The 24,741-nt window shown below is 43.6% G+C and overlaps 2 protein-coding genes across 5 annotated transcripts in view; one reads left to right on the top strand and one right to left on the bottom strand.

The window, feature by feature from the left end:
• Positions 1 to 472: 472 nt before the first annotated feature.
• On the top strand, positions 473 to 2,894 carry myog (myogenin). Its single transcript, XM_069679026.1, has 3 exons — positions 473 to 1,168; positions 1,858 to 1,957; positions 2,052 to 2,894. Exons 1-3 carry the CDS (start codon positions 635 to 637, stop codon positions 2,168 to 2,170), a joined length of 753 nt encoding a protein of 250 aa, XP_069535127.1. The 5' UTR covers positions 473 to 634; the 3' UTR covers positions 2,171 to 2,894.
• Positions 2,895 to 3,716: 822 nt separating this feature from the next.
• ppfia4 (PTPRF interacting protein alpha 4) overlaps positions 3,717 to 24,741 on the bottom strand; it is a 59,335-nt gene continuing 38,310 nt past the window's right edge. The window contains exons 3-31 of one of the 4 annotated variants that reach the window (XM_069679022.1): positions 21,789 to 21,890; positions 21,486 to 21,650; positions 20,945 to 21,019; positions 20,420 to 20,491; positions 18,876 to 19,097; positions 17,928 to 18,062; positions 17,134 to 17,268; positions 16,893 to 16,976; positions 16,022 to 16,153; positions 15,812 to 15,874; positions 14,835 to 14,926; positions 14,412 to 14,538; positions 13,773 to 13,969; positions 12,979 to 13,207; positions 12,846 to 12,881; positions 12,630 to 12,751; positions 12,314 to 12,432; positions 12,130 to 12,211; positions 11,929 to 12,010; positions 11,534 to 11,734; positions 10,908 to 10,970; positions 10,515 to 10,541; positions 8,712 to 8,887; positions 8,393 to 8,490; positions 7,591 to 7,766; positions 6,120 to 6,188; positions 5,844 to 6,030; positions 5,585 to 5,682; positions 3,717 to 5,265 (exon numbers count right to left, since the gene is read on the bottom strand). In XM_069679022.1, coding sequence (XP_069535123.1) covers positions 5,624 to 5,682; positions 5,844 to 6,030; positions 6,120 to 6,188; positions 7,591 to 7,766; positions 8,393 to 8,490; positions 8,712 to 8,887; positions 10,515 to 10,541; positions 10,908 to 10,970; positions 11,534 to 11,734; positions 11,929 to 12,010; positions 12,130 to 12,211; positions 12,314 to 12,432; positions 12,630 to 12,751; positions 12,846 to 12,881; positions 12,979 to 13,207; positions 13,773 to 13,969; positions 14,412 to 14,538; positions 14,835 to 14,926; positions 15,812 to 15,874; positions 16,022 to 16,153; positions 16,893 to 16,976; positions 17,134 to 17,268; positions 17,928 to 18,062; positions 18,876 to 19,097; positions 20,420 to 20,491; positions 20,945 to 21,019; positions 21,486 to 21,650; positions 21,789 to 21,890 — 3,327 coding nt within the window. In that variant the 3' untranslated portion in view covers positions 3,717 to 5,265; positions 5,585 to 5,623. The remainder of the gene's footprint in view (positions 5,266 to 5,584; positions 5,683 to 5,843; positions 6,031 to 6,119; positions 6,189 to 7,590; positions 7,767 to 8,392; positions 8,491 to 8,711; positions 8,888 to 10,514; positions 10,542 to 10,907; positions 10,971 to 11,533; positions 11,735 to 11,928; positions 12,011 to 12,129; positions 12,212 to 12,313; positions 12,433 to 12,629; positions 12,752 to 12,845; positions 12,882 to 12,978; positions 13,208 to 13,772; positions 13,970 to 14,411; positions 14,539 to 14,834; positions 14,927 to 15,811; positions 15,875 to 16,021; positions 16,154 to 16,892; positions 16,977 to 17,133; positions 17,269 to 17,927; positions 18,063 to 18,875; positions 19,098 to 20,419; positions 20,492 to 20,944; positions 21,020 to 21,485; positions 21,651 to 21,788; positions 21,891 to 24,741) is intronic. The other 3 variants (XM_069679024.1, XM_069679023.1, XM_069679025.1) reach the window with 3 other exon arrangements.

The raw sequence follows: 24,741 nt of genomic DNA, 5'->3' as shown, positions 1-24,741 counted from the left end.
TCGGAGTCAAACAACTTCTTGTCATTGCATATCATTGGCTCCTAGTAGAAGTGACAGCTGTCTCCAGACTGTCCCTTCTGCCCGTCCCCCCCTCCATCACCCCCATGGCAGGGGAATTCATGTACGGTGTCATGGAGGGAGACGCGGGTCTGGGATTAGCTCATTAAGACGGACATCTTTGATCCGAGGTTATCTCTCCCATTTCCACAGCAACTTGATCATATCCTGGCCTCCTAAGCGCATGGACCTGCACAAGGGCACACACACACACACACACACACACACAAAACGGGCCCTTAAAGCCCCTAGAGAGCAGGGCCCAACAAAGATGTGAAGTGTAGATGTGCAGCAACAGCTAAACGTCGTGTCAGGTTTCTGGGGGCTCGTGCTAAATTTAACCCTGTGATCCTGCAGCAGGCAGAGGGGTTTAAATGCCAGCCTACAGTTGCTCCACACCAGTTGTTCTCCACACGTCTTCCACTCATCACAAACTTAAGCTGTGGACGAGGACAGGCGCACACACGTACACTCAGACACACACGCTCCAGGCACAGGACCGAAGACCTCATACAGTAGCGCAGTTCCACCGGAGGCAGGAGTTTTTGTCCCATTTCTGACCACAGAGTTGTCCAGCATGGAGCTTTTCGAGACCAACCCTTACTTCTTCCCTGACCAGCGCTTCTACGAGGGTGGAGACAGCTACTTCCCCTCACGCCTTCCTGGGGCGTACGACCAAGGCGCCTACCAGGACAGGAACTCCATGATGGGCCTGTGTGGGAGTCTGTCTGGGGGTGTTGGAGTCGGGATGACAGGAACGGAGGACAAACCTTCTCCATCCAGCATGTCGCCTCACTCCGAGCCCCACTGCCCGGGTCAGTGCCTGCCCTGGGCCTGTAAGCTGTGTAAAAGGAAGACGGTGACCATGGACCGCCGGCGAGCGGCCACTCTTAGGGAGAAGAGGCGCCTGAAGAAGGTGAACGAGGCCTTTGATGCTCTGAAGAGGAGCACCTTGATGAACCCAAACCAGAGGCTGCCCAAGGTGGAGATCTTGAGGAGCGCCATCCAGTATATCGAACGGCTGCAAGCTCTGGTGTCTTCACTCAACCAGCAGGACACGGAGACGGGACAGCAGGGACTGCACTACAGACCCAGCCAGGCCCAGCCCAGAGTGAGTAGGCTGGAAACAGAAAGTCATATTTAACATAGAGAGTAGAGTCACGCAGAAGGGCCAGACAGGGAAAAGAGGTATCGCACTTGTTCGAGAGACAGAGGTAGGACAGAAAAGGATGATGTGAAGTAAAGAAAGAGAAAAAGACAGATTAAACAATTGGAAAAAGTGGAAGTTAAAATGTTCTTCCTGATTTTGATTCTTTTTAACTCATTCACCCTAAAACCTGCTGCAAATCTGAGGTTCCAATTGGAAAGACAGAATGGTGTGTCTGTCAGTGCATTAAGGCTTAGGGGAAAACGTACATTTCCTGTGATTGTTTTAAGAGTTTTGTAGGATTATAATTGAGTTTCCAGTTGTAATTTTTCAGAATATGTAAAGCCTTTGTGTATTTAAAGTTTAAAGTGAAAGACCATTATAAGACAGATGAGACAGGTGTCAAAATTGAGTTCAGTTCGGTTCTATTTCTCTTGTGAAGTTCTTACACATTTCCCTCTGAGTGGTCACATGTTGCATCGCTGGTTGTGGTTGTATGTGTGTGTAGTTTTACACTAGACTGTAGTGTGTGTGTGTGTGTGTGTGTGTGTGTGTGTGTGTGTGTGTGTGTGTGCAGTCTGTGTGGGGCGGGGTGTGCCGTGTCATAACACCGAGTGACTGACAGCAACTTGTGTGCTTCTCCATGGTAACAGGTGTCGTCATCAAGTGAGCCCAGTTCGGGCAGCACCTGCTGCAGCAGCCCAGAGTGGAGCAGCACTCCCGAGCAGTGCACACAGAGCTACAGCAGCGAGGGTGAGTACACTGCACACACAGTCTTCTTAGAAAGCACAAACACACCAGCGCAGCCTCGCTCTGATGCTGAATGTCCTCCTGGGTCTTATTGCAGATCTCCTGAGCGCTGCTGACTCCCCAGAGCACGGGAACATGCGGGCCCTGACCTCCATCGTGGACAGCATCTCTGCAGCAGACGGAGCTGTGGCTTTTCCAATGGACATTCCCAAATAGACCCTCCACACAGCGGACCCATGGGTGCAGAGACAGCCAAAGACAAATAGGAAAATGACAATTGGCAAAAGCTGGCTGAAGAACGGTCCTAAATTCCAGTTTTATTTATTTTTCAGCTCTGATGATCTGAGTGTCTTATGCTAAAATTTAAAAGTAAGGATTTATTTAAACTGTAGCTCTGCTGGGTCTACTCGCTCCTGATCACAATGAGGCCTTATTCCCTTTATTCCCTGCCTTATCCCGCGGTCCAGACCTGTCCGTCACAGCCCCAGGAGCTCAGTCTAACAAGAGATTCAAGGACGTTACTGCATGAACCTAACACCTAGTTACTAGAGAGGACCTCTGTTGGTCTGTCCTCCAGTCTGATGGAGCCACAGAGGAACGTTAAGGCCTGGCTTTCTCTTTACTTAATTTAAGTTTTCCTCTTTTCCAAACCTTTCCCTGATCTTTCATTCTTTTTGTGTGTGTTTTAATGCTTAAGAAAACATGAGTTTATTTGTGGGGCCAATATGTACCATGGCAGTTTTGACCAAGATCTGCTTAATCTAAACTGGTTATGAATGCTAGTGATGTAAATACGTTCCCTTTTTCTACAGAGTGGTTTTGCCATTTTATTTTTTATTTTTTGCTAACTTATTTTTGACTTTTATAACTAAGATTGTTGTGTATTTGTAGATGTTCCAAAAGGTTAAATTTCCTGTCCAATTCTTGCAATAAAGACCATTTTCAATACATCGTGTGTCAATGCCCCCTAACTACCAACACTTTAATCTATATGAACAGATATCTGTAAACGAATGAAGAATCTGGAGGCGAGGGACAAGATTGTTTTTGGAGGCAAGTGTCCTGTTTTCATTTTGTAGTCCAAGTGGTACCGTCCAATCGTGTTTCAGCAGACATGATGTATGCAGTCCGTGTAGAGTGCAAAATAATTGAAACACATTGGTTGTAATGGGTTTGCATGGTGGTGCAGTGGTTAGAAAGGCCCGGATGAAGAGGGTCTTTCTGTGTAGAGTTTGCATGTTCTCCCTGTGCGTGCGTGGGTTCCCTCTGGATACTCCGGCTTCCTCCCACAGTCCAAAGACATGCTCGTTAGGTTAATTCATTGCAAATTGCCAGGAGGTGTGAATGTGAGCGTGAAAGTCAGCCCTGTAATTGACTGGCAATCAGTCCAGTGTGTACCCCGCCTCTCTTCCAATGACAGCTGGGATTGGCTCCAGCCCCCCCGCGACCCTGAACAGGATAAGCGGTGTAGATAATGGATGGTTGTAATGAAATCCTGAAACCCATCAGCTATCGTATGGCTTTAATTTAGCTCCCATATCAACTCTTTAAACAAATATCTGCATGTGAATGTTAGTCTCTTCACTCCAATTCCATTTTTGCTTCTCAATTTGTCGGATGTAAAAAGTCTTGGCCCAGATATCCTTTGATGTCCCTCTGAATAATTGCTCCCTACGCCTTCTCCAACGCCAGACGATAGCCGATGGGTTCTGAGATTGGCGATCCATTGACAGCGATAACCTCAAAAGGAACACAAGATCCAAATCTTTAAAAAACAGCTTTACTTATGTCTATATAGTGTCATAAATACAGTTCACTTTTTTAAATAGCCAAATAATAAAATCTTGATTTGTCAGCATTGTTTCACACCTGGAATAAAGACACAGTACTCATAGCTGCCACATAGCACGTTACACCTTTTAGACACCTTGGAAAAACTGTAAAATAAACAAAACAAAACAAAACAAAAAAAGATTGTACACCCATCCAGCACTTCACTGGTTCTTTGCTGTGTTCTGATTGGATGAGGAGTTGGTCAGCCAAGAGGACTGACTGCTCACTGGCAACAGAAAGGGAGGTGGCGGAGCAGGATTAGTCGAGTCCGTCACTCTGAGCAGTTTTAAGTGTGTATCATTGGCTGATGTTGAGCAGCAGTTTACAGTTTGATTTGAGAGAAAGAAAGGAATCAACAGAGAGGAGCTACAGTGTTCACACTACCCATCCACAGAGAAAAGTCATGGTCACACGGCTGGGGTCGGCCTTTCACACTCCACTTTTCTTGGCGAATACACACACATACACACACAGTCACTCTTCATATTAAAGGATTCTCTCTATTCTAGGCTACATAGTGTCATACTGAAGGCGAGAGAGGCGAAGAAAGGAGAGGTAACAGCTACATAGTGTCAAAAGAGGATGAGGATGAGGGGAAAAGGAAAGAAGAGGAGAAGAGGCAAAGAGAGAAGTCTGAAATTGGACCCATGAACCTGTGAAGAGTCCTTGTAGAAACACACCCCCTCTTTAGTGAGACCCTCCCACTAACGATTCACACACTTACGGCATACGGCAAAAGACACACAAAGGTCCGACACGGAGAGAAAGAGAAAGAAAGAGAAAGAGAGAGAGAACAGTCACTATCGAATACAGGGCATTGGGTTTCATACAGCAATGGTATTATATTATTTTCCATATATATTTCCAATATATATATATATAATATTTCTATAAAAAACATAAGTCATCCATTTTATGTACAGAGACGATTAATGAGTAATACCTTGCATAACCGGTAGAGGGGCAATGTGCAGTGGGATCTGCCATTTATACAAGTATTCATCATTCCCAAGTCCAAATCAACGACCTTTGACCTCCCTCTCTAACCCTTATTACTCTAACCAATTTGTGTGTGTCCTAGGAGGCGATGATGCAGGCATATTGGTTTGGACTTGGCCATTTTTGAAAGATTAGAACCAGGACGAGAACCCACAGCTGAGACCAGGGGGAGCAGGAGCACAACACCACAACAACAAGGCTACTGGGAGCACTGGGGTAAACTGGGAGAGACAGGGATGAGTCTCCTTTACAGCAGCGAGCGCAGCCAATGAGCACTCTCAAGAGTTCAAAGGTCAGAGTTGGCCTCTGTATTGCACGTGTCCGAAGGAGAGGTGAGAGGTGAAAGGTGGGAGGTAAGGCTGGGCAGCGAAGGGGTGAAGACCACCCCCACCCAGTGGCACCCAGGACTCCCTCTCCAGATTTGGCATATCACTCTCAAAAGGCCGCAAGCATATGTCCGTATAGGTAATGAGAATGCACTGGAAGAGAGACAAGAGGGGATAATCAATAAGGTTGTTGTTGTGTTACTTATTGAAACTGATTCTTTAAAGTTGCATGAAAACCTTTTGTAAACATAAAGCATAATATTGACTTACTAGCTCCTAGCTCCTATGCTAGCTAGCTGTATGGCTAGCTAACAGGCTAAAATCATCGACATAAATGTATAACAGAAACACTAGCCAGGTTCTGTTTAGTTAGTGCCACATTCTTGCCTCATGCCACACAGCTTGGCAATGCTGGTTAAAAGCACACTGACCTGTAAGTTCAGCAGTTTCAGCAAGTGTTTTGTTAGCTTACCTGTTAGCATTAGCGCTCCTGTTAGTAAGCAGAGAGAAGTTAGCATGAATAGGTCCGCACGGCCGAGGGGTCGAGTCTCGGGGGCGCCGGGGGAGGAGCTTGAGAGGACGTGGCAGAGAGAGGTTTGGGCACAGCAGGACAGAGAGGACACAGCATGCAGTTAGTCAGTCAGGACAAGCCGAGAGAAGAAGCACATAGAAACACACACAGAAATATACATAAGCTGAGGTAGAGCAGTTTGGTTAGTAATGCAACACACCTTCAGGCTGGAGCTGTTTCTTGGACATTAAATTCACAGAAGGCGGCATGGACATGGAGGGCATGCGGAAGCCTGCAGGCAGTGTTTCCATGGACCCCGCCATCATGCCGAGCCCCGCCCCTCCCTCACGAGCCCGAAACCTCTTGCGCCATGATGGAGAGCGTCGAAAAGACTTGTCATCCCCACTCTACAGGGACAGGGAGGAAAGCCAGGTCAGACAATAGGCCCCCTTTCAACAATATCAAATGTGATCAAAGCAGCAGCTCGACAAGTCACCTCCTCTAGTCGTCGGTCCGTCCCCAAGGCTAACAGGTTGTTAAACTCCCTCTCCAGAACCTGCCGTGCCTGAAAAACAGCACACACAATCTCCGTCTCTGAGCCACAGTTAAGCTGTTGTTTAACCAACCAGGATAATAAATGATCAGGTGCTGATGGCAAAATGTCAATTAAAGCTCTTGTTATACCTGAAAAATTAAAAATAATTCCTTTGATAAACACAAGTAACCGCCATGTTTTTGTTCACCTGGGAATATTAGACTGTGGGCAAGTAATCTGTACTGAAGCCTGTGGCCAGGAAATTCCTTCAAGTGGATTCTGAGTGAGAACAACACAGCCTTTTTTTAATCAAAGACAACTGGTTCAGAATCTGAAGCTGAATCAAATGTTGGCACCATGTAGCTGGCAGTAGACGGCAACGCTGTCTGCACCCAAACCACAGATGAGTTAAAATATGAAGACTGTTAGAGGATCGCCTGTTTGCAGAAAGCCTTCCATGAGGCTACAGTCCTGAATGTGTAGGCTATTATTATTCAAAATAAGATCTTAATAGTACAAATGTAGGGTTTATTTTATGAAGACTTGCCAAACTACCCCTGAAAATCTGATGTCTTTCAAGTGTCTTTCAAATGGCTGCCAGATAGATAGATAGATAATCTTTATTTAAACAGGTAAGACCAATTGAGAGCAGAGCTGACTAAGCTGGAATGCTTCCGGTGTTGAACTGCTGTATTCCATGTTTACAAGTCGTAAAGGGAATCTGACGAATTGTAATTGTTTCACTGCTTCTTAAATTATCAGCAACTAAAAAGACAATGAATGGTGAACATCCAGCTGGACGTTGGGGCATATTTAATTTAGGACAACATAAATGATAACCCATTAGCTACCATCTGGCAGCTAGCGTTATCTTTCAATGACTTCCTAGCTAACATTATCGTTAGCTGGATTATTTACGACTTTCCTATTGTATCACATAACACTATAAAAATGGCTTTTTGTTAGCATTCAGACAATTCTTTTATTCTTAATTACTTTCTGATTCTTAGCTAATGGCAATGTTAGCTTGTTTACAGTAATGTTAGCTACTTAACGGTTATGCTAGCTAGCTAATAGTAATATTAGAAAGGAATCGGTTGGATGCTAACGAATGCAACGTGTTATGACATAACTCTTTGTACCTGAGTTATGAATTGTGTTGTTTTAGCTGGTAGCTTGTTTTTAGCTCGTATTGCAAGATGTCCAGATTTCACAATTCATTGTCTATCAGTTGCTAATCAATCGAGATGTAGTGAGCTGGTTACATTTATTAGATTCCCTACCTGATATACTTAAATCTGAAATACAGCTGTACAACATCATCACAGGCTTTGAGTTTCCCACCCTGAGCGTGACAACAGTGTAATATGGCTTCTGTGAGAATATGGTAAACGCATGCTGTGTGTAAACTGTTTAGTTTATCTCTAACTACCTGTGTGTTCTGCATAGGGATCTGTAGGATGAGAGCTAGGCTGCTGTAGTCGAAGGTCTCGTCCAGAGAGATGAGGGCTCCGTGGATGCCGCTTTCCAACAAGTTGCCGCTATACTCCCTCAAACCAATGGACAGGACCCAGTGGATCACCTGCTCGTTGGTCCACACCAACACATCTACAGTAAGAGAGAGTGACTCAGATTCATGGAACTGAAACACAATGTTACAAAGAGCGTCAGCACTAAATACGACCAGCAAGTAAGAGCAACCTGATTTTGAGTAAGGGAGCAAGAAAAGAATAGAAAAGAGATAAAGAGATAACATGCATGTCCACATAGTGTCAACTCACTGGCACACGCCCTTTGTTCATTTAAAATGCAGCTGTCAGCCAGCTTTCCAAGTTGGAACAGGCGGTGTGTGTTCGTGTGTGTGTGTGTGTAAACAGGGACAGGATTGTGATTTGACAAGACAGCTGAGTCAAGTTCATGTGCAGAACTCAAGGTCAAAAGGGCGAGAGGGCTTGCTAGATCTAAGTGTGTGTGCGTGTGTGTGTGTGTGGACAAGTCTTGGTATGTGGGGCTTTGGATCAGAAGACTGTAGGCCTGCCTCAGTTGGCTCCTGGACAGTCTGAGGTGCAGCTGTTTCAATGCTCAGGCCAAACTGACAATATCAGGCAAAACCACTAGGTGGTACTCTGGCCTGATGAGAATGTGGGTGTGTGTATGCTTTTGAACAAGGTGTGTATATGTGTGTGCATGCTTTTTTATCACTGTGTGTGTATCAGGTTGTGTGTGAAGTGTACCTTTCATGTCGTGCTGGCTGTCCTCTCTCCGGCGCTCCAGGTCTTTCCTGTCATAATTGAGTCTCTTCAAGCACATAATCCCGTACTGCAGACTAGCCCTGGTACACAGACACACACCCACGCATACACATAGAAAGATACGCACGCACACACAAACACACACACACACACGAAGGAGCAAACAAGCTCACACATAAATTGTAAAGCACAAGCACAAAGGCGTCATTAGCTTCTCATCTCCATAGCTAATGTATGCAGTAAACAGAAGGAAAAGGAGGCTAATCAAATAGCAGCTAAGCTAATCGCGAATGCTACAGACCTATGGAAGCTGTCCACCATCTTGAGGTGGCTTCTTAGGTCCTTCTTGGTCAGGTGGTCCAACATGCGTGCGTCCACCAGACACTCCATGAAGTAGGAGCGGTACTGAGGCAGACCGAGGCTGGGCAGCCACTCGTTCCCTATCCACTCATGATTCATGTCACCATACGCCAAAGTCTAAAAATGAGGAAGACATTTTGTTACTCATTTTTGCTACAGTAAAACAGAGGGACTTTCCTGCATGTGGGAGTATTGTATGTGAAAATAACAGTATGCTTTGAAGCCAAAATCTACACTAATGTTAATCAAAATTCTCTCATTTTTATAACTAAATTTAATCTCTTGCATGTACATTAATCAAAACATGTGTTTGGATTTGATTGTATTATCAGCAGTAAAGTACCCGGCTTTTATCACCACAGACTTCTTAACATTTTGCATCAGCCAGAAAACTGGTGTTACTCAGAACCTTTAAAATGATTGCAATTTACGTACGTATCTTACTGGGACACTAAATGGAACTGAGGCATCATTAATATTATAAGGTATACCCGTGCTTAACAGGCTAAGACCAATCCAAATCTTTGCCTTAAAAAACATGGAGGAAAGTTATCTGTTTTGTTAATTTGTCTGTCTGAAACGGTAAAAAATGTTCCTGGTACTTTAATTTTTTTTGTATTTAAAGATTGTCATGTATGATCCTTGTTTTGTTATATATTTGGTAGTTTAGTTAGTATTATTATGTATCATTTGTTCAGAGTCTTCACTTCCTGTTTTATTTTGTCACTGTTGCCACTTTGTTTCTTGTGTTGCTTTACTTCCTTCCTTTGGTTTTTTTTCCCGCCTTTGTGATTGTGGGCCCGCCCCTTATTATTTTCACCTGTGTTTGATAGCCTCACCTGTCCCTGGTTCCCCTCAGTGTATATCTTCTTTGTCTTCCCCTGTTGCTTTGCTAGTTTTCCATTGTCTTTCGTCCTGAAACTATTTGTGATCCATCAAGTCTTCTGTGTTTTCCCCTGTTTGGTCAAGACCTATTTTGTGGACTCTCCTAGTGTTTTCTTTCTGTGTTGGATTATTGGTTGGACCTTTTCCAATGGATTATTACGGTTACCTGGATCCCACAGTAAGCCTTTTGCTCTGCCTTTTGATTTTCCTTTTTGTTGGAATTAAGACTGTGTTTTGCCTTTTGAGTTTGCCTTTTCGTTTAATTGTAGTCTGCTTCTGGGTCCTCTATCTTTTTGTTAAAACCCAGACCCTTACAAAGACAAATTGGTTTTATTGAAGAATATGACAATCAGACTGAAATACCTCACAACTTTAAGGACCTTGTACAGCCCCACAGGTGTTTTCAATCTAATCCTTGATTAGACCTTGGCAGATGCAACAACGCTCACAAAAGCTAGAATGCCAATAAGTCTGTGTTGGAAAAAGGGGCTTTAATGGTGTAGCAACACTTGTTTGGATGGACCAGAACTATATAAAATAAAGACATTACAATGCTTTAACATTGATTAAAGGGCGAGTTGAATGAATTACAAAAAAATACCTATATTCCACCTCGCCCTCTGTGCCATCTAGCCATACATTTATAGATATTAATATGGGTTTGTGAAGGTTTCTGCAGGATATTGTATCCCTCCTTCTTTTCACAGTTTCCTTTTGACAGAATTGGTGCAGAATTTGACACTGTTGTAGGTGAATTAGCTGCCCTTTCTTGTTCAATGACATGTTTGTGTTGTGTTAGTGAGTGTGTGCACAGTTTTAAAGTGTATGCAGACAGATGTTAGCAGATCAGCGACCTCACCTGTGCCCAGCTGCCCTCCTCATTCTCCTGAGTGGCAGCATGGTAGAGACAGTATACAAGGTTAGCGAGACGAGGGATGACTAAAGACTCATATGTTGCTATTCGGACACACACATATATAAAGCTCTTCCAACTCTGCAGGTAACCATCAATATACAGACATCACCAACATTTATATCATCAACTCTTACAGAGACACAGACCACAAGACAAAAGGTTACATCGGCTGCTTCTGACACGCACACACAAACAAACAGCAGCGCGAGCACACATATGCGTTAGTGTGTGATGTAGTGAGTTTATAACGGGGTCTTGACATATGTGTGTCACGGTGGGGACAGTGTGAGTGTGAGAGAGTGTTGTTGGGGAGGGGAGCACCCAGATGGTACTGACCGCTTTAGTGGAGGAAGCCAGGTTCTCCATCTCTTCATGAGTCACCCACACATTTCCGGAGGACTGCTCAGAGGACGAAAACACACCCAAACACGCGCACACACACACACAACGGCACACACAAAAACACACCCAAGAATACACTCGTGTATATTTTCACACATAGCATCCCCCCCACGCACGCACGCACACAGACACAGACAGACACACACAGACAAACATTGTGTTGAGTGATGCCAAGGGAGGGAGTGTATTTCACGCAGGTAGCTCATGGCTATATCTGGCTCTATTTGTGTGTCGTTTTCCCACAGAACCCCATGCAATTTATGGCAGCAGAAAAGGACAAGTCAACCTCAGTCGAAGGGAGAAACCAAGCCTCCGCTGAGATCTGAACAGGAGTTAAAAAAAAAAAAATCAAATAAGAGTGAGGAGTCAACACCCCAGGGTGCAGAGTGAAGGTTAAACCCAATTGTGGAGGAGGTTTTGTGTGGGTTAATGTGTTCATATACACAAACCTGGATTCTATTTTTGTAGGTTCATGAGCTCATTTATGTATTTATTTGTATGTACATTTACATGCACGAAGAAATGGTCGTCATAGAGGTGTTTTTGTTGTTGTATTTTACCGTTCTGGAGGTAAGAGGTGCAGACGGGCTGGTGAGGGAGACCATCTCCTGGATGGCCAGGCGGAGTTTGAGGCGGTGCAGAGGGTTGCTGATGCCAATCTCCCGCTGGATCTCTGTGTCTGACAGAGCTGACATGATGGCTCCACTCTTCACGTTGGCACGGCAGGCTGCCACATACCACGCCGGCATTCCCACCCACAGCTGGTGAGAGATATCCAAACATTCATCGTCACCATAAAAGGTCAGATAGAAGGGGAAGGGAGTGCGGAACAGCCTGTAAAGCTGTTTTGTGTTTAATATCACTGTATACTGATATTCTGTATTCTAGGTGCAGAAAGATAAAGGGAGGTTTTGAGAACATTTATGGGTTTTAGATACATAAGTAGATAAGGTACCTCCAGCCAGGAGACAACAGTAGGGCCGTCCCACTGAGCAAACGGCAGGCCTCTTTTTCTGGCCTCCTCCAAAAGCTCATGTCTGAGCAGAGAATTGAAAACGCAGAAATAAAGACAGAGGGAAGTGAAAATTACCAGAGAAATACCTTACAACGAGAGAAAAAACACACACAATGTCCAAGAAAGAAAGGATGCTTTTACTTTTTCTTCATCCTGCGGTCCCTCTCAGCCTGGGTGCCCAGTTTTCCCAGAGTCATCGTGTCACCGATACCCATCTCAAAGTCTGAAATAAAGCATATTAATGTTAAGTTATATCTCGGTGAACCACACACAGTCTCATACAGAATATATCGGTGTGGGAAATGGTGTGTAGTTTGCAGTGTACCTGTTAAGGCTGGTAGAGCCTGTACCTCCCTTCCTGTACTGACAGCCTGCTCCATTCGACCCTTCTCCTTCTTCCCAAACAGTCGGCCGATAGATGACTTGATGCCTTTCTTCTGCTTGCTGCAAAAAGTTAATAGAGAGAAAATTGCGTTGCAATAAAACCTATAGTATGTTATATTATTGTCAAATATGAATAAGCAAGAGAAGTATTTGTTTTTGTGTGTCTACTGCAGAAGGATTGAATATTAAGATCCCGAATTTGGGGTACAACAAATCTGATGATGATACAAATACTGAGCGTTGGTGTGTGTGTTTACCCTCGGCCATCCTCTAGGCTGCCTGTGAACTGGGCGAAATTGGTTTCAAGCCGTAAACTGCGAGGGGACGAGGGAGGCGACGTCTCACACTTGATGGTAGCTTTGTCCACCTCCACCGGAGACTAGAAGAGTCACAAAAGCAGCTCAGCTCAAACAGTAAAAGCCAAAGTCTGACAAAAAAAGCCGTCAAGTTTTAGTTTTTATTTGCAGACTTACTGCTACTTTCCTGCGGTGTTTCCTCAAGTCGCTCGGCTATAAGACAAAAACACAAAGTTTCAGGTACAGTTTTTAAAAAAAATTCAAATTAAACACACCGCTTGTTTATGTGTGTACGTGTGAGCCGTCTGACCAGAGTCATGATGCCTAGGTGGTGGCTGGTGTTGCGTGAGTGGTGTTTTGGTGTGGAGTGGCCACTGGTGGGCGGGGAGGAGGATGATGCCAGGGACTGGGCGGTGGCGGAGGTGGGCAGGGCTCGGGGTCGAAGCGTCACGTTGAGTCCGTCCATGCTGCCACTGTTCACTCGAGACTCGATCTCATCTGAGCGGAGGTCTGCTGACTCTCTCTCCACCTGGATCATCCTGAACACACACACGCACATATATATCTAATATACATCTATCTAAATATGCATATATATATATACACCATGAAGTAATGTAAAGCTGATATGAGATGATCAAAAATGCTTTTTCTAGTACAGACAGTGTTTTATTACTTTGAGGGATTCTGGCCCCTCTGCAGCATAATAATCTTTGTTGCATCTCTTATGTAGAAGCATATTCTGACGTGTCATATGGGGACCTTGCTCACTCCTATAAACAGCATCCTTTTCCAGAGGGAAACCGTACTGAAGAGTGGTGAGTCTTATCTACATGTTATCATCCCTCTATCTAACACCACTATCAGTCCCGGTGCATCGTGTCTGGCCACAGGCCTTCATGCATTGCATTAAAAAGCAGTAGCAGCACCTGTATTTGCTGCAGTATCTCTTAAAATGCCCCTTTTCTTGTAATTACTTGGTGCATTATCTTTAATACTTTGTTCTCCTCTTATCTGTATCCTGTTTCTTGCTGCTGCTGCTGCACTGACCCAATTTCCCCGTGGGGATCATACAACTGCCATGTGCTGTAATCTAAAGTGCACCTTATCTCTTCATTGATAGCGTCGAGCTGCTCCTGCAGCATGAGAGCGAGAGTCTGAGCGTCTGATTGGCCGCTGGGGGAAAGAAGGGCGGAGCTAACGTCATCATCCAAGTCTGACTCTGCCTCGATGTCGCTGCCCAGGAGGTGGCTGACGCTCCCACGAAGAGATGGGTAGTCCTGTTCGAACACCGCGCACACCTGGACACATTAACAAACATGATATTTAACACAATTAGAGACAGTCCACAAGATCAATAAAACAGATCAGATTTTGTAAACGCATACATGTAAAAAAACAAATTATGACACTTGTGAAAGTGTGTGGCCAGTTATGAGAAGACATGGATGAACAGGGAACTTACATCAGACAGCATGTCCATGGCAGCAGGTGAAAGAGAGAAAGAGAGAGAGAGAGACAGAGAGACAGAGAGGTTAGTAGAGAATGAAGTTAGGCATGAAGATCATCAAACATCAGCCCAGCACTGACACTTATTAGTAAAGCACACATGAACTTGCTGTATGTGGTTAGAAAGATATTTGACACATGATCTTGTGATCTTTAAGTCAGCCTTCTTGCTGAGTGTGTGTGTGTGTGTATGTGAGGGACTGTGTTTTGGCCTGATAAAAACATTATTAGCACCTTGTTCGGGTCGTCTCGTAGCGACAGTCTGCCCTTCTGTGCCCTCCTGATCACAGTTGTGCTGTAGTGGCCGTCCTGGCCCTCGACCACAGAGAAGCGAAGGTCGCTGGCGCTACCCAGGTGAGACCTGAGATTATTTACACACAACGGCCACCATCAGTTATTCATAAAATACATTGTAAGAAGGTAGTTATATGAGGTAAGGTATGTGTGTACACACAAGTGACAAATTACAGGAAAACCCAACATGAAGTGTCTGCGCCAGAACAGACCACAGCATGATTTACATCATTTTCAGTGTCATCAATCTATAAAGTGACCCCTTTTGCCCTGGGGATGGAGGTTTTGTCATCCAGGTAGAGACCTCTAATCGATTCAGTTTTCCCCTTTAATTTGTCACCTGTCTGTATTGTTTTTGTGTACCGAGGGTGAGATCCATCTCCAAAAGCCCCACTGCGGCGTTTCAAATGGTCGATCTCATTTCTCAACTTCTCGATCTCTCCAATCAGCCGTTCCTGAGGGAGAGAGGGGCATTATGGGAACTGTATTTACATGTATTACTTGTGGAAAAGAAGCAGTAACTGTGATATAAAAAATATCAAAAGTTTAGTTCAGTAAAAGTACTGAAGTATTAGTAAAATTCACTTGGAGCGTCAAAGGCAAGTGTATTTTTTTGTGCTAGTTTTGGTTTAACATCTTGGGAAATACACACATTAGAGCACCATTCTCAAGTTTCATGTTAAAATTAAGCTAGTCTGTCTCAAGCTAGGTAGCTTTGCTTAGCAAGAATGGATACAGGGGAAACAGTCAGCCTTGCTCTGTCCAAAGTCCAGATTACTAAACCCATTGTCTAGCACATAGACCCCTAAAAAACATTAGCTTTTCACTGTACAGACATAATAACATGTTAGTTTGAGCTTGAGAGGTAATGACTGGCAAACTTTGTTACCTCTGACAGAGACAGGCTAGCTTACCTCTTTCCCAGTCTTTATGCTAGCAGAGTTAACCAACTGCTGACTATAGCTAAATGATTAGCATACAAAGATAAGAGGCCCAGTGGTCTTTTTTTCTTACTTTGGGTAAATAAGTTTACTCAATTCTCAAAATGTCCCATTAAGGCACAATTCAAATTTTCTGTTAAATAAAGCTAATTTAAGCAACTTAATTTGTATACTACAAGGCAACTTAAGCTAGCTGCAATTTTTTCTTTTAAGTATGAAGCTAGCTAAAATATGAAGTAGCAAAAAATTCAGATAATCCAAGTACAAGAAAAACTGTATTTATGTATAGGTTTTTGTTGAATTTTAAAAGTTAAGTTCACTACTCATAAGGGGCAAATAAGAAGGCAAGGAGTAGTGGTAGTTTTCAGTAGTTAGGTGATTCATTGAAGCCTCACTGACCCTGGTGTGGTGGAATTCTTCAAGCTGTTTCTGGCAGTTCTCGAGGTCCTGAATGAGGGAGTTCTACACAGAAAAACCATGAAACCGTGTCAAAACAAATCTGTGATTCAAGAACAACATGTGCTAAACTGTATGTTCATTTGTTCCGTGAGGCAATAACAACGACAATATGAGCTGCTGCTCAGATGAATGTGTGTGCATGGGCCTTGCCTTGTCCTCCAGGGCAGCCATGCGCTCTTTCAAATGGAGCTGCAGTCTTTCATTGGACTCAGTGAGCAGACGATCCACCGTGTCAGACAAACGCTTGTTGTGCTCCTCGTTCATTTTCTCTCTCTGACGAGCCTGAAGAGCAAAGAAAGAGAAAACACGAGACGAGGGGAGTGAGATCATCAAATTTTCTCTTTGAGACAGACTCCATTTGGGTGTATTTATGCAGCTAATCAAGCATCTCTGCATGGATTAAAGGATGAAGTGTGTATTTAGCCCCAGATCACCAGCTGCCAGATATAGGTCTCCTTGGCCAACAATGGATCTCACAGCTAGAGAGACTTAATTACACTCATTTATGTGCTAATGAAAAAGGGTTAAACACCTTCTCTTACATGGGGAGTACTGTGCTTAATATGTATTGTACAGTAATTACATGAAAGTAAATTAACACGGACACACACAAACACAAATCTGCATCCTCAGAGAGCGCCTTTTACTATATATAGTCATGCGATGGAACAGAGAGAGCGAGAAATTAGTCTTGCGTGAATTATTCAGAGTCTAAAGATAGCAGCCAATCAGTCTCATAGACGGGGGGGAGGGGGGATGTGTTGCAGAAAGATTTGTGGATTTGGTTCAGATTCATGCAACAATGCACCGGGAAAATGGAGAGCTCTTCATATGTGTGTTTGTGTCTGCACGTGAATGCATGAGAGAGCATAGAGCCAAGAGTCAAGGCATCCAGCTAATGTGAAGCATCAGACCACACACACGCACACACACGCACACACACACATCATAGTGAGAGGTCAGAGGAACCCTGCAGGGCTCTTGCACTCACACAAACACACATGCACAGAGGTACACACACCCTGCCTAGCTCTTGGTTCTTCTCCTCCAGTTGTGACTCCAGCTGTCTGAGACGCTCCTCCACGTTGCCATGGCGCTCCTCAGCCTGCAGGGGGAGACACTTACATATAAGTACAACTGCTTCTTGTTTTAATCACTTTTACTGCATTTATATATCTATTAGCTCCTTTTTTTGTGTCTCCTTTTATTGAATCCGTGTCATTTGTTTTCTTCACTTGTGTATTGGTGTGTGTGGATGTTACCTTGGAAAGTGCTGCCACTCTCTGAGCCAGTTCAGCTTCCACCTCTGGCAGAGTCTCAGCCTTCCTCATGGTCTGAGCCAGCCTCTGCTCTGCCATCTCCAGCATCTCCTGCAGCTGGCGCACCTTCTCCTCGCTCTGACACACACACACACACACACACGCACGCACGCACGCACGCACGCACGCACGCAGAGGAAAAAGAGTGACATTAGCGTGATCTCAAGGGAGGTCTAGTCACTGTTTTGCAACCAGCGACTAGCGAGGACACGACACTCGGGCACAAATGGCGTTGCCGGTATTCCCGGTCTGGAGCTGAACTCATGTTCACCCCGAACTACACATGAACCTTTTGAAGAGGATGTTTTTGTTGCTCACTCACTCATTCACCATAATATTCTTCAATACATTACTTTGTCATACTGTTTAAAAACTCTATTGATGTATCAATCTCTCAGCTTTATTATGGATGACACAGTTGAGGCATGAAATATTAAAATGTAGCAAGAGAGGAGGGAGAGAACATTAGATATGTGTCACCTTGCATCAAGATAAATGTGCCATTTTTTGTTGGTGACAACACTTAAGCGTGGTAACACATCCAAAGATGCCTGAACATAGCAGAATAAAACAGCGCACTGATAAACATAAAAATAGTCTTCATGTCAGGCTTCATAAACTGATTTGCGACAGAGCTGCTCCCTGTTCTGCTGTTTTGCAGACGCTGCTTAAATCACATTGGGGTATCTACGCAATTGATTTTAGTGTAACGTAACATTGTTGTGTTTGTGTGTTACCTGTCTGTGCAGTGAGTCCTTGGTGGCCAGTTCGTTCTCCAGTTTGTCGTTGAGGTCGTGGATGTGTGTGGTCTCCCGCTGAGCAGCCAGGTAGCGCTTCTCTAACGTTGTTATCCTCTCCTCCATGTCCTCTCTCTGAGGGTGCAGAGACACGAGAACGGCAGGTTAACCATGAGAGAATGATGTGCACAGTGAAGCTAAATTTACTTCTTTACTATCTCTGTCTGACTGAGTTACAAGAATCTTTTTTTTTCTTTAAAATAATCAAGTATGTCCCAAGTAGTGTAAAACATAAGAATGCGACACAATACTGTGCATGTTTTGCCAGTCTTAGCTATCTGCTATCCAAGGCTTGTCAAGACTTTTTTTGACTGGAGTTGGACACCTGAGGCACTCTCTGAGAATCAAACCTACATTCACTACTAACATCAAGGTATCATACAGTTGTCTTTCCCTTTGTTTCGGCTTTTAAATATAAAAAATAAATAGCACAACAGATAGGCAAGACCTATACATTCAATGATTAATTATTTAAAGATTCAAAAAGAAGATTAATCTCCAAAAGTCACATGATTAAGTACCAACAAATGAAAATGTGTTACATCACTGCCTGATAATTTGGTTTGATTGACTGGGCAGAAAGCAAATCACAGTTTAGGATTATGGGTTGGCGAATCAGATTTCAGGGGGCCCATGCAACCCCAGGCCACCCCCTGGACACGCCCCTGCTGCTATCATGCACACTGTCTTTTTAACAATGAGAACTATCAGTGGCATAGGAAACAATGGTGTTTTTATTAAAATTATGATATAGTTATGTATTGTTTTTTCACCAAGCAGCAGCATGCTAAAATGTATTTGCTTTTTACCGAGAAGCTGCAGGATTTTGCATCCCACTGTTCTCTGTGCCTCCTCCCAGAACAAACGCGCACTTCCTTTTACTCTCACCTCTCTCTGTTCCCTCTGTTGTTTGATTGACAGCTCCTCGCTGCGGCTCAGTTCTCGGCGTGCATTCGTGAGCTCGGCTTCGAGCTCGGCCATACGGGCGTTGAGGGTGGCGGAGTGCTCGCGGCTCTGCGCCAGCTCCTTGTTGGTCCGATCCAGCAGGTCCTGAAGCTCAGACACCCGGCTGCCGTCATCATGGGCGTCTATAGAGCCGTTTGGAAGTCTCTGTAAGGAGGACACACAAAATGAGTGGATACATATGCACATTCTCACATAAAATGTATTCCATGACTGAAGCAAACATACAAATATGAGAGTTGTTGTAGAACTAATAAAGTTTGATGACCCAGATAAAAAAGTGTTTTGCATAAGAGGGGAGGGTTGAGTGAGGTTAGGCTGCCATGTTGTTGTTTTGATGTTGTTTCTCTTCTCTTCACAGCTCAAAGTGCAGTTTATTCCACGGCTTTAATTAAACAAATCTTCAGGGACACATATTCAGACAGGCAACACAGTGGGCAGCCAAGGTTAGTAGGACCCCCTCCCTCTGCTCGCTCATGTTCCCATTTTTCCTGCTCATGAAAACCCTACAGAAACATAAATATGCACAGAAACACACTGCAGGAAATAGTGCTAAATTGTCTGAATCTAGTGATAAAACACACCTGGTGATGTGTGCAAATGTGCACAATAGTTTAGCCACATAAACATATTTGATTTACTCCCAGAGACTCAGCATGGTACAGCTGCAACTGACTGACAGTGTGTAGCAATCATGGGGTATTACATGGCCTTAGGATAGTCTTAGTTTAGGATCCTGCTGAAAAGACACATGTGGCTATGATCATTTAATGTCGTACTGAATAAAAATACCTCCTAATGAATGCAAGATCAGGAAGCTGTAACTGTCAGCAGGACAAATTTCCTAACATAGTGAGTTCACACTCGTTCTCCTAATACTCCTACTGTAGCATTCACTCCTCTTTTTTCCTCTGTCACTCTCTGTGTCCGTCTTTGATACAGTCCCCTCTCCCTAACAGTTTATGATTCTTTCAGTTTAATAACGCCTTCAGTAAAACTCTGCTCTGGATTGATTTTTTTTGCTCTATTTTTTGCTCTATTTCTTGTGCTAGCTGAAGAAATAAAGCCAAAGTAAGTGCATCTTGTTCTGCTCCTCCTCGGCTGTCGGCCCACGCAGAGGAAGGCGATTTTCATCCAGATACAAACAGTCTCCGCTGTATAACCGAGGGGAGGTTTTTTAACTCCCTGTGGACGGACCCAGACACAGTTACATAATGTGGGCTTGTTCAGAGCCGGCCTTAAACTATGCAGGACAGAGAGTAGGAGTTTTAATGACACTGTCAGAATTATCAGAGCCGGATTCGGCCTCCATGTTTAACTCCATTGACCTATCGTGTGTGTGTGTGTGCAAATGTATGATGAAGAAAAAAATGATACAAAGACAGCGAACAATAGCCAGACAGACAAATACTGTGGACAGACGTAAGATAAAGCACAGAGCAGAAAAACAATCACACAGCCAGGAAGACCTTCCATGTAGGTTTGGATCCATCTGTTCGCTCCAGTGAGTCACCGTCCTTCCTTTGTCGCACCATGTTCAACTGCAATATAGATTAAAAGGGAAGAAAAAACAATGAACAACTCACACATTTAATATCCTTTTCCCCCTCCACATTGGATCCAAGAACTAAACTCGGCCTCCATACGGGGAAGTGTGGCACTTAAGGCTGCCAGCGTGATTCAGACAACATGCTTGACCATATTTTACAAAACTAAAAATACGAGTTATTCTCAGAATAGAAGAAGGAGGGGGGCTGCTGTGAAGATTCAGCATAGTTCTATCCTTTAAAAAGATTTCTTCATATATCAATATCTGATTATAGGAGGCGTGTGTGTCTGTAAGAACAAAGGGCGGAGAAAACAGACCCTAGAACCTAGCTTGACACTTGTAGCAAATATCAGATCGGACCGATGTCTTCAAGGGAACCAAACAGATGTATAACTTACCATTAGACACAAATACTGTAGATCACACACACTTTCACACACCTCACCTCTTGTGTGGTAGTGGATAGTTGTCCCTCCAGGGTGGACACCCTCTCAAGAGCCACCCGAAGCCTCTCACGTACCTGACAAAGGCGGCGAGAACACACACATCAAGACAAAGTCCAGATTCAAATATAAAATTCAGAAACACACTTTAATCTGGAAATACATTTTATAGACATATATTCATATATATTACAATATTTTATTAGGAATTTCTCCTTCTTTTTTCATTTTCTTCCATTTTCTGCCTAGTTTGCCTTTGTAACTGTCTGCTGTTGATGCAAGACTTCCTGTTTCACAATAAAAGCCTTTCAGCAGAAATAATTTGTCTTTAGTGCAGTGCTTTTACTCTGAAAGTCAGGAAGTGGTAATTTCATTAACAGCTTAAAAATTAGAAAACAACAATCAAAACTAAATTGATCATAATTAATTACAAACAAGGATTAACAAATTGGCGCGTGTTGATGGATAAACTCTGTCCTGAATCATTTGTTTCTTCTGCATTTATTTGTTAGAACCGACGTGTGTGTGTTAATGTGTGCCCACCTTTTCATCCAGAGCCTTGTGGTGTTCAAACAGCGACTTCAGGGCTTTGAGGACCTCCACCTCGCTGGAGACTCCAGATGGCGGAGGTGCCTGTCTCTTCACCACTGTCATCCTCAAACTGCGTTCGTGACGAGACACCAGACACTCCAGGTGCTCCAACAGCAGCTACAGCGCGCACACACACACACACACACATGATGGCATGCACGACCAAAGAGAATACTAATTTCCAGCTAAGGAACATTGTTTGTTTTCATCAGCATCACCACGCACACACACACACGCACACGCACACGCACATACCCTGGTGTTGTTCCTTTCAGCTTTCAGCTCCGATATTTCCTCCTCTTTCTCCAGCAGCTGCTCCCGGCATATGTTGAGCTCCTTCGTCAGGGTGGCAAACTCCTACACAACACAAACAAAGCCCATACAGAGGTTAATACTCTACCACCAGTCAACATAATGGGCTCCACCTATGTTATTCTCAGCAGATTTTCAGCTGCAATCTCACACATGTAGGCGTGGCTGACCATTTTTTATGCAATTCTGGTGTCACAAGAGCTCTCCTGGAGCGGAGCAGCACAGGATGAGATATTGCTAGTAGCTGTAGGAAGAATATTTCTTTCAGCAGGTGAAGTTTAACAGCCGTAAATAAAGGTCACTTCAGACTGGCTTCTCTTAAAAAGAAAACTTGGTGTTCGGGGGACGCTGTCTGGGAAATATTTTCTGTGCACCTGCGATAAGAGGCAGTCTGAGCGGGTGGAAGTGACCGGAATGACACTGAGCTATCTGATCTACATAAAAACACAACCTCGGCTGTGTCTCTCGGCCCACCTCAGAGACTCATTTTAAGGAGCCAAAACATTTGGGAAGAAAGCACACACTCTAAACTGTTGTAATTACTATGTTGCACAAATCTTACCATAATATCAAAAAGCGAATATGATGGAGTGCAAACAGTATCATCTTACAGTTTCTGACATCCCAGTTCCCATGATGATTGAAGGGCTTTTCATTATTACGCTGAGAATAGATCATTGATTAATCAAAATGAATTCTTAGCTGTGTGAGAAAAGTGTATTTCACTTGAGAGCAATTTGTTTTATTGATGTTCATTCTTCACACTCCTCAGTGCTGACAGATGCCTGAGCACTTCACTGAAGCTTTTAAGCACTTGCAGCTTTTATGGTCACATTTGAAAAAACTCGACCAATGAGTGACTTGAAATTGGACCACAGTGGTTTCTGGTTGGTTGGGATCCACTTAGTCTGCTGGAAATTGCATGCTTAAAGCAATGTTTGGCATTCGGTCGATTGATCATTTGTACAAGCGACATAGCGACGGCGACGTTTTGATGATATAACAAGATAACATAAAGCAGTTTGACTAGGAGGAATACACTGAAATAGCTTTAAGCTGATTGAGCATACATTCTCCCTAACATTAATAGGTTAAGTTTACCACATTACAATTTCTCATGTAAGTTCAAACATCACTTAAAAGAGTAGTTTGACTTTTAAGGAAACACCCTTATTAACTTTCTTGTCCAGAGGAAGATAGGAAGTTTGATATGGTGCTCACGTCTGTGCTAGAAGTAAGAAGCTACAGCTAGCAGCTAACTGGCAAAGCCTAGCATACAGACTGGAAACAAGCTAGCCTGTCTCCGTTGGAAAAATCCTAACAATATTTCAAAAGCCTATCAAGTATCATGTTATATATATATTTATTTAACTAGTGAGCTTTAGAGAAGCTAGCAGGTGCTTATCTTTAGCTTTGAACAGAGTCAGGCTAACTGTTTTCAAGCTAATGCTCTGTTTTCGGTTTTTATGCTAGTAATGCTTCATATTTGGTGTACAGACATGAGAGTGGAGTCAATCTTCTCGTCTAAACGTTTCTCTTTTCCTTTATGCTAAAAAACATGGTACATAAAAATGATTTTTCAGTACAACTATGTTCTGTTTGCACTGCTGAATGTGTCTTCGAGATAGCAGTACTGCCTTTCACAGCTACACAGACAACCACATATTGCAAATGTGATGGATATTTTATGCTCTTTTGCAGCTGTAAAGAGACCGCTCCATTAACTTTAATAGTTTAGGTGAACGCAGAGGCTGAACTGCAGCACTATTCTGCTGCGTGTTTGCTTTTAACAGTATATAAACTTTAATGGCTTTTTTTTACCTGGCAATTTTTCACATTGGGGTGAACTAGTCCTGTGACAGCGGTCATAGGTCTGTGAAGACATAATGACAAAGGGGACAAAAGAGACATAAGTCCCTGCATTTGTCCTTCTTGTTATATTTAAAGATCTATGTTGCTGCTCTCTTTACAGTCAGTTTTTCTGTGTGAGTGTTTTTCAGGTCTTCCAGCCTCAAACTTAATCCAAGCGCTGCTGTTAGAGGGTACGGCAGAGAACCAGCCATGACTCACACAGCAGAGTTGAGTTTTTAATATTTTCTGCGGTTTGATCACGCTGGAGCAGAGATTTGGTGGCTGTTTGTTTACTCTGTGTGTGTGTGTGTGTGTGTGTGTGTGTGTGTGTGAGTAAGTAAGTCTGTTTGAGTGTGTGTGCATGTTGTTTTATCGTCTCTGGGTGCTTTGTTGGCATTTCCTGTAAGCGTGGCTTTAGTCCAAACCAATACCCAGAGGCTTATGCTCTCTCGCTTGTCTTAAACTTGACACACACACACACACACACACACACACACACACACACACACATACACATACACACATACAGTTTTTAAAGTCCTGGTCCACCCTGCAGCCATGACACAGCACTCTGGTCTCACATTTCTCAGTGATGACAAAACATTTGGTATGACTAAAAAAGAGCTACTTTAAAGTTAAAATCAGGAAAGTTCCCTTGAACAGGAGCAAACATGGTGCTTCATTATGTGCCAATCCTCACTGAAAATGCGAGTACAGCAATGCAGCTGTCACTATACCTGACAGCTGCTTAGGCCCATCAAGAAGACAGGTGTGCCCAGAGCAGGTGGGATTGGACAAGTTATATTTTCAATGCGGTGGTACTTCTAACTAAGAAAATTAATAAAGCAAATGTAGGTCAATAAAGGAATTAAACTTAAAGGGGGCAGATACTGAATACTAAAGTTTGATTTTGCATAATTATGTGTTCCCTTCAAAAACAGGAAGCACAGAGGGACCCAGACATTGATTGGCATTTACAGTAGCCAATAGCACTGAATGTCAGGACTTTCAAACATAAACACAGTGACGACTCATATCTGCTAGC

The sequence above is a fragment of the Semicossyphus pulcher genome, unplaced genomic scaffold (genome assembly GCF_022749685.1).
Source record: "Semicossyphus pulcher isolate SPU_LCO1_2020_fin unplaced genomic scaffold, fSemPul1.0.p SCAF_3, whole genome shotgun sequence".
Lineage (NCBI taxonomy): Eukaryota > Metazoa > Chordata > Actinopteri > Labriformes > Labridae > Semicossyphus > Semicossyphus pulcher.
Note: the sequence above shows the minus strand (reverse complement) of the source record. Positions and strands in the feature narration are given on the sequence as shown.

Bases quoted from the DNA above. Each gene is read 5' to 3' on its own strand.
- myog (XM_069679026.1), top strand. From the start codon at position 635: ATGGAGCTTTTCGAGACCAACCCTTACTTCTTCCCTGACCAGCGCTTC. The intron at 1,169-1,857 runs GTGAGTAGGCTG...CCATGGTAACAG, and splicing joins CCAGCCAGGCCCAGCCCAGA to GTGTCGTCATCAAGTGAGCC. The intron at 1,958-2,051 runs GTGAGTACACTG...GTCTTATTGCAG, and splicing joins ACAGAGCTACAGCAGCGAGG to ATCTCCTGAGCGCTGCTGAC.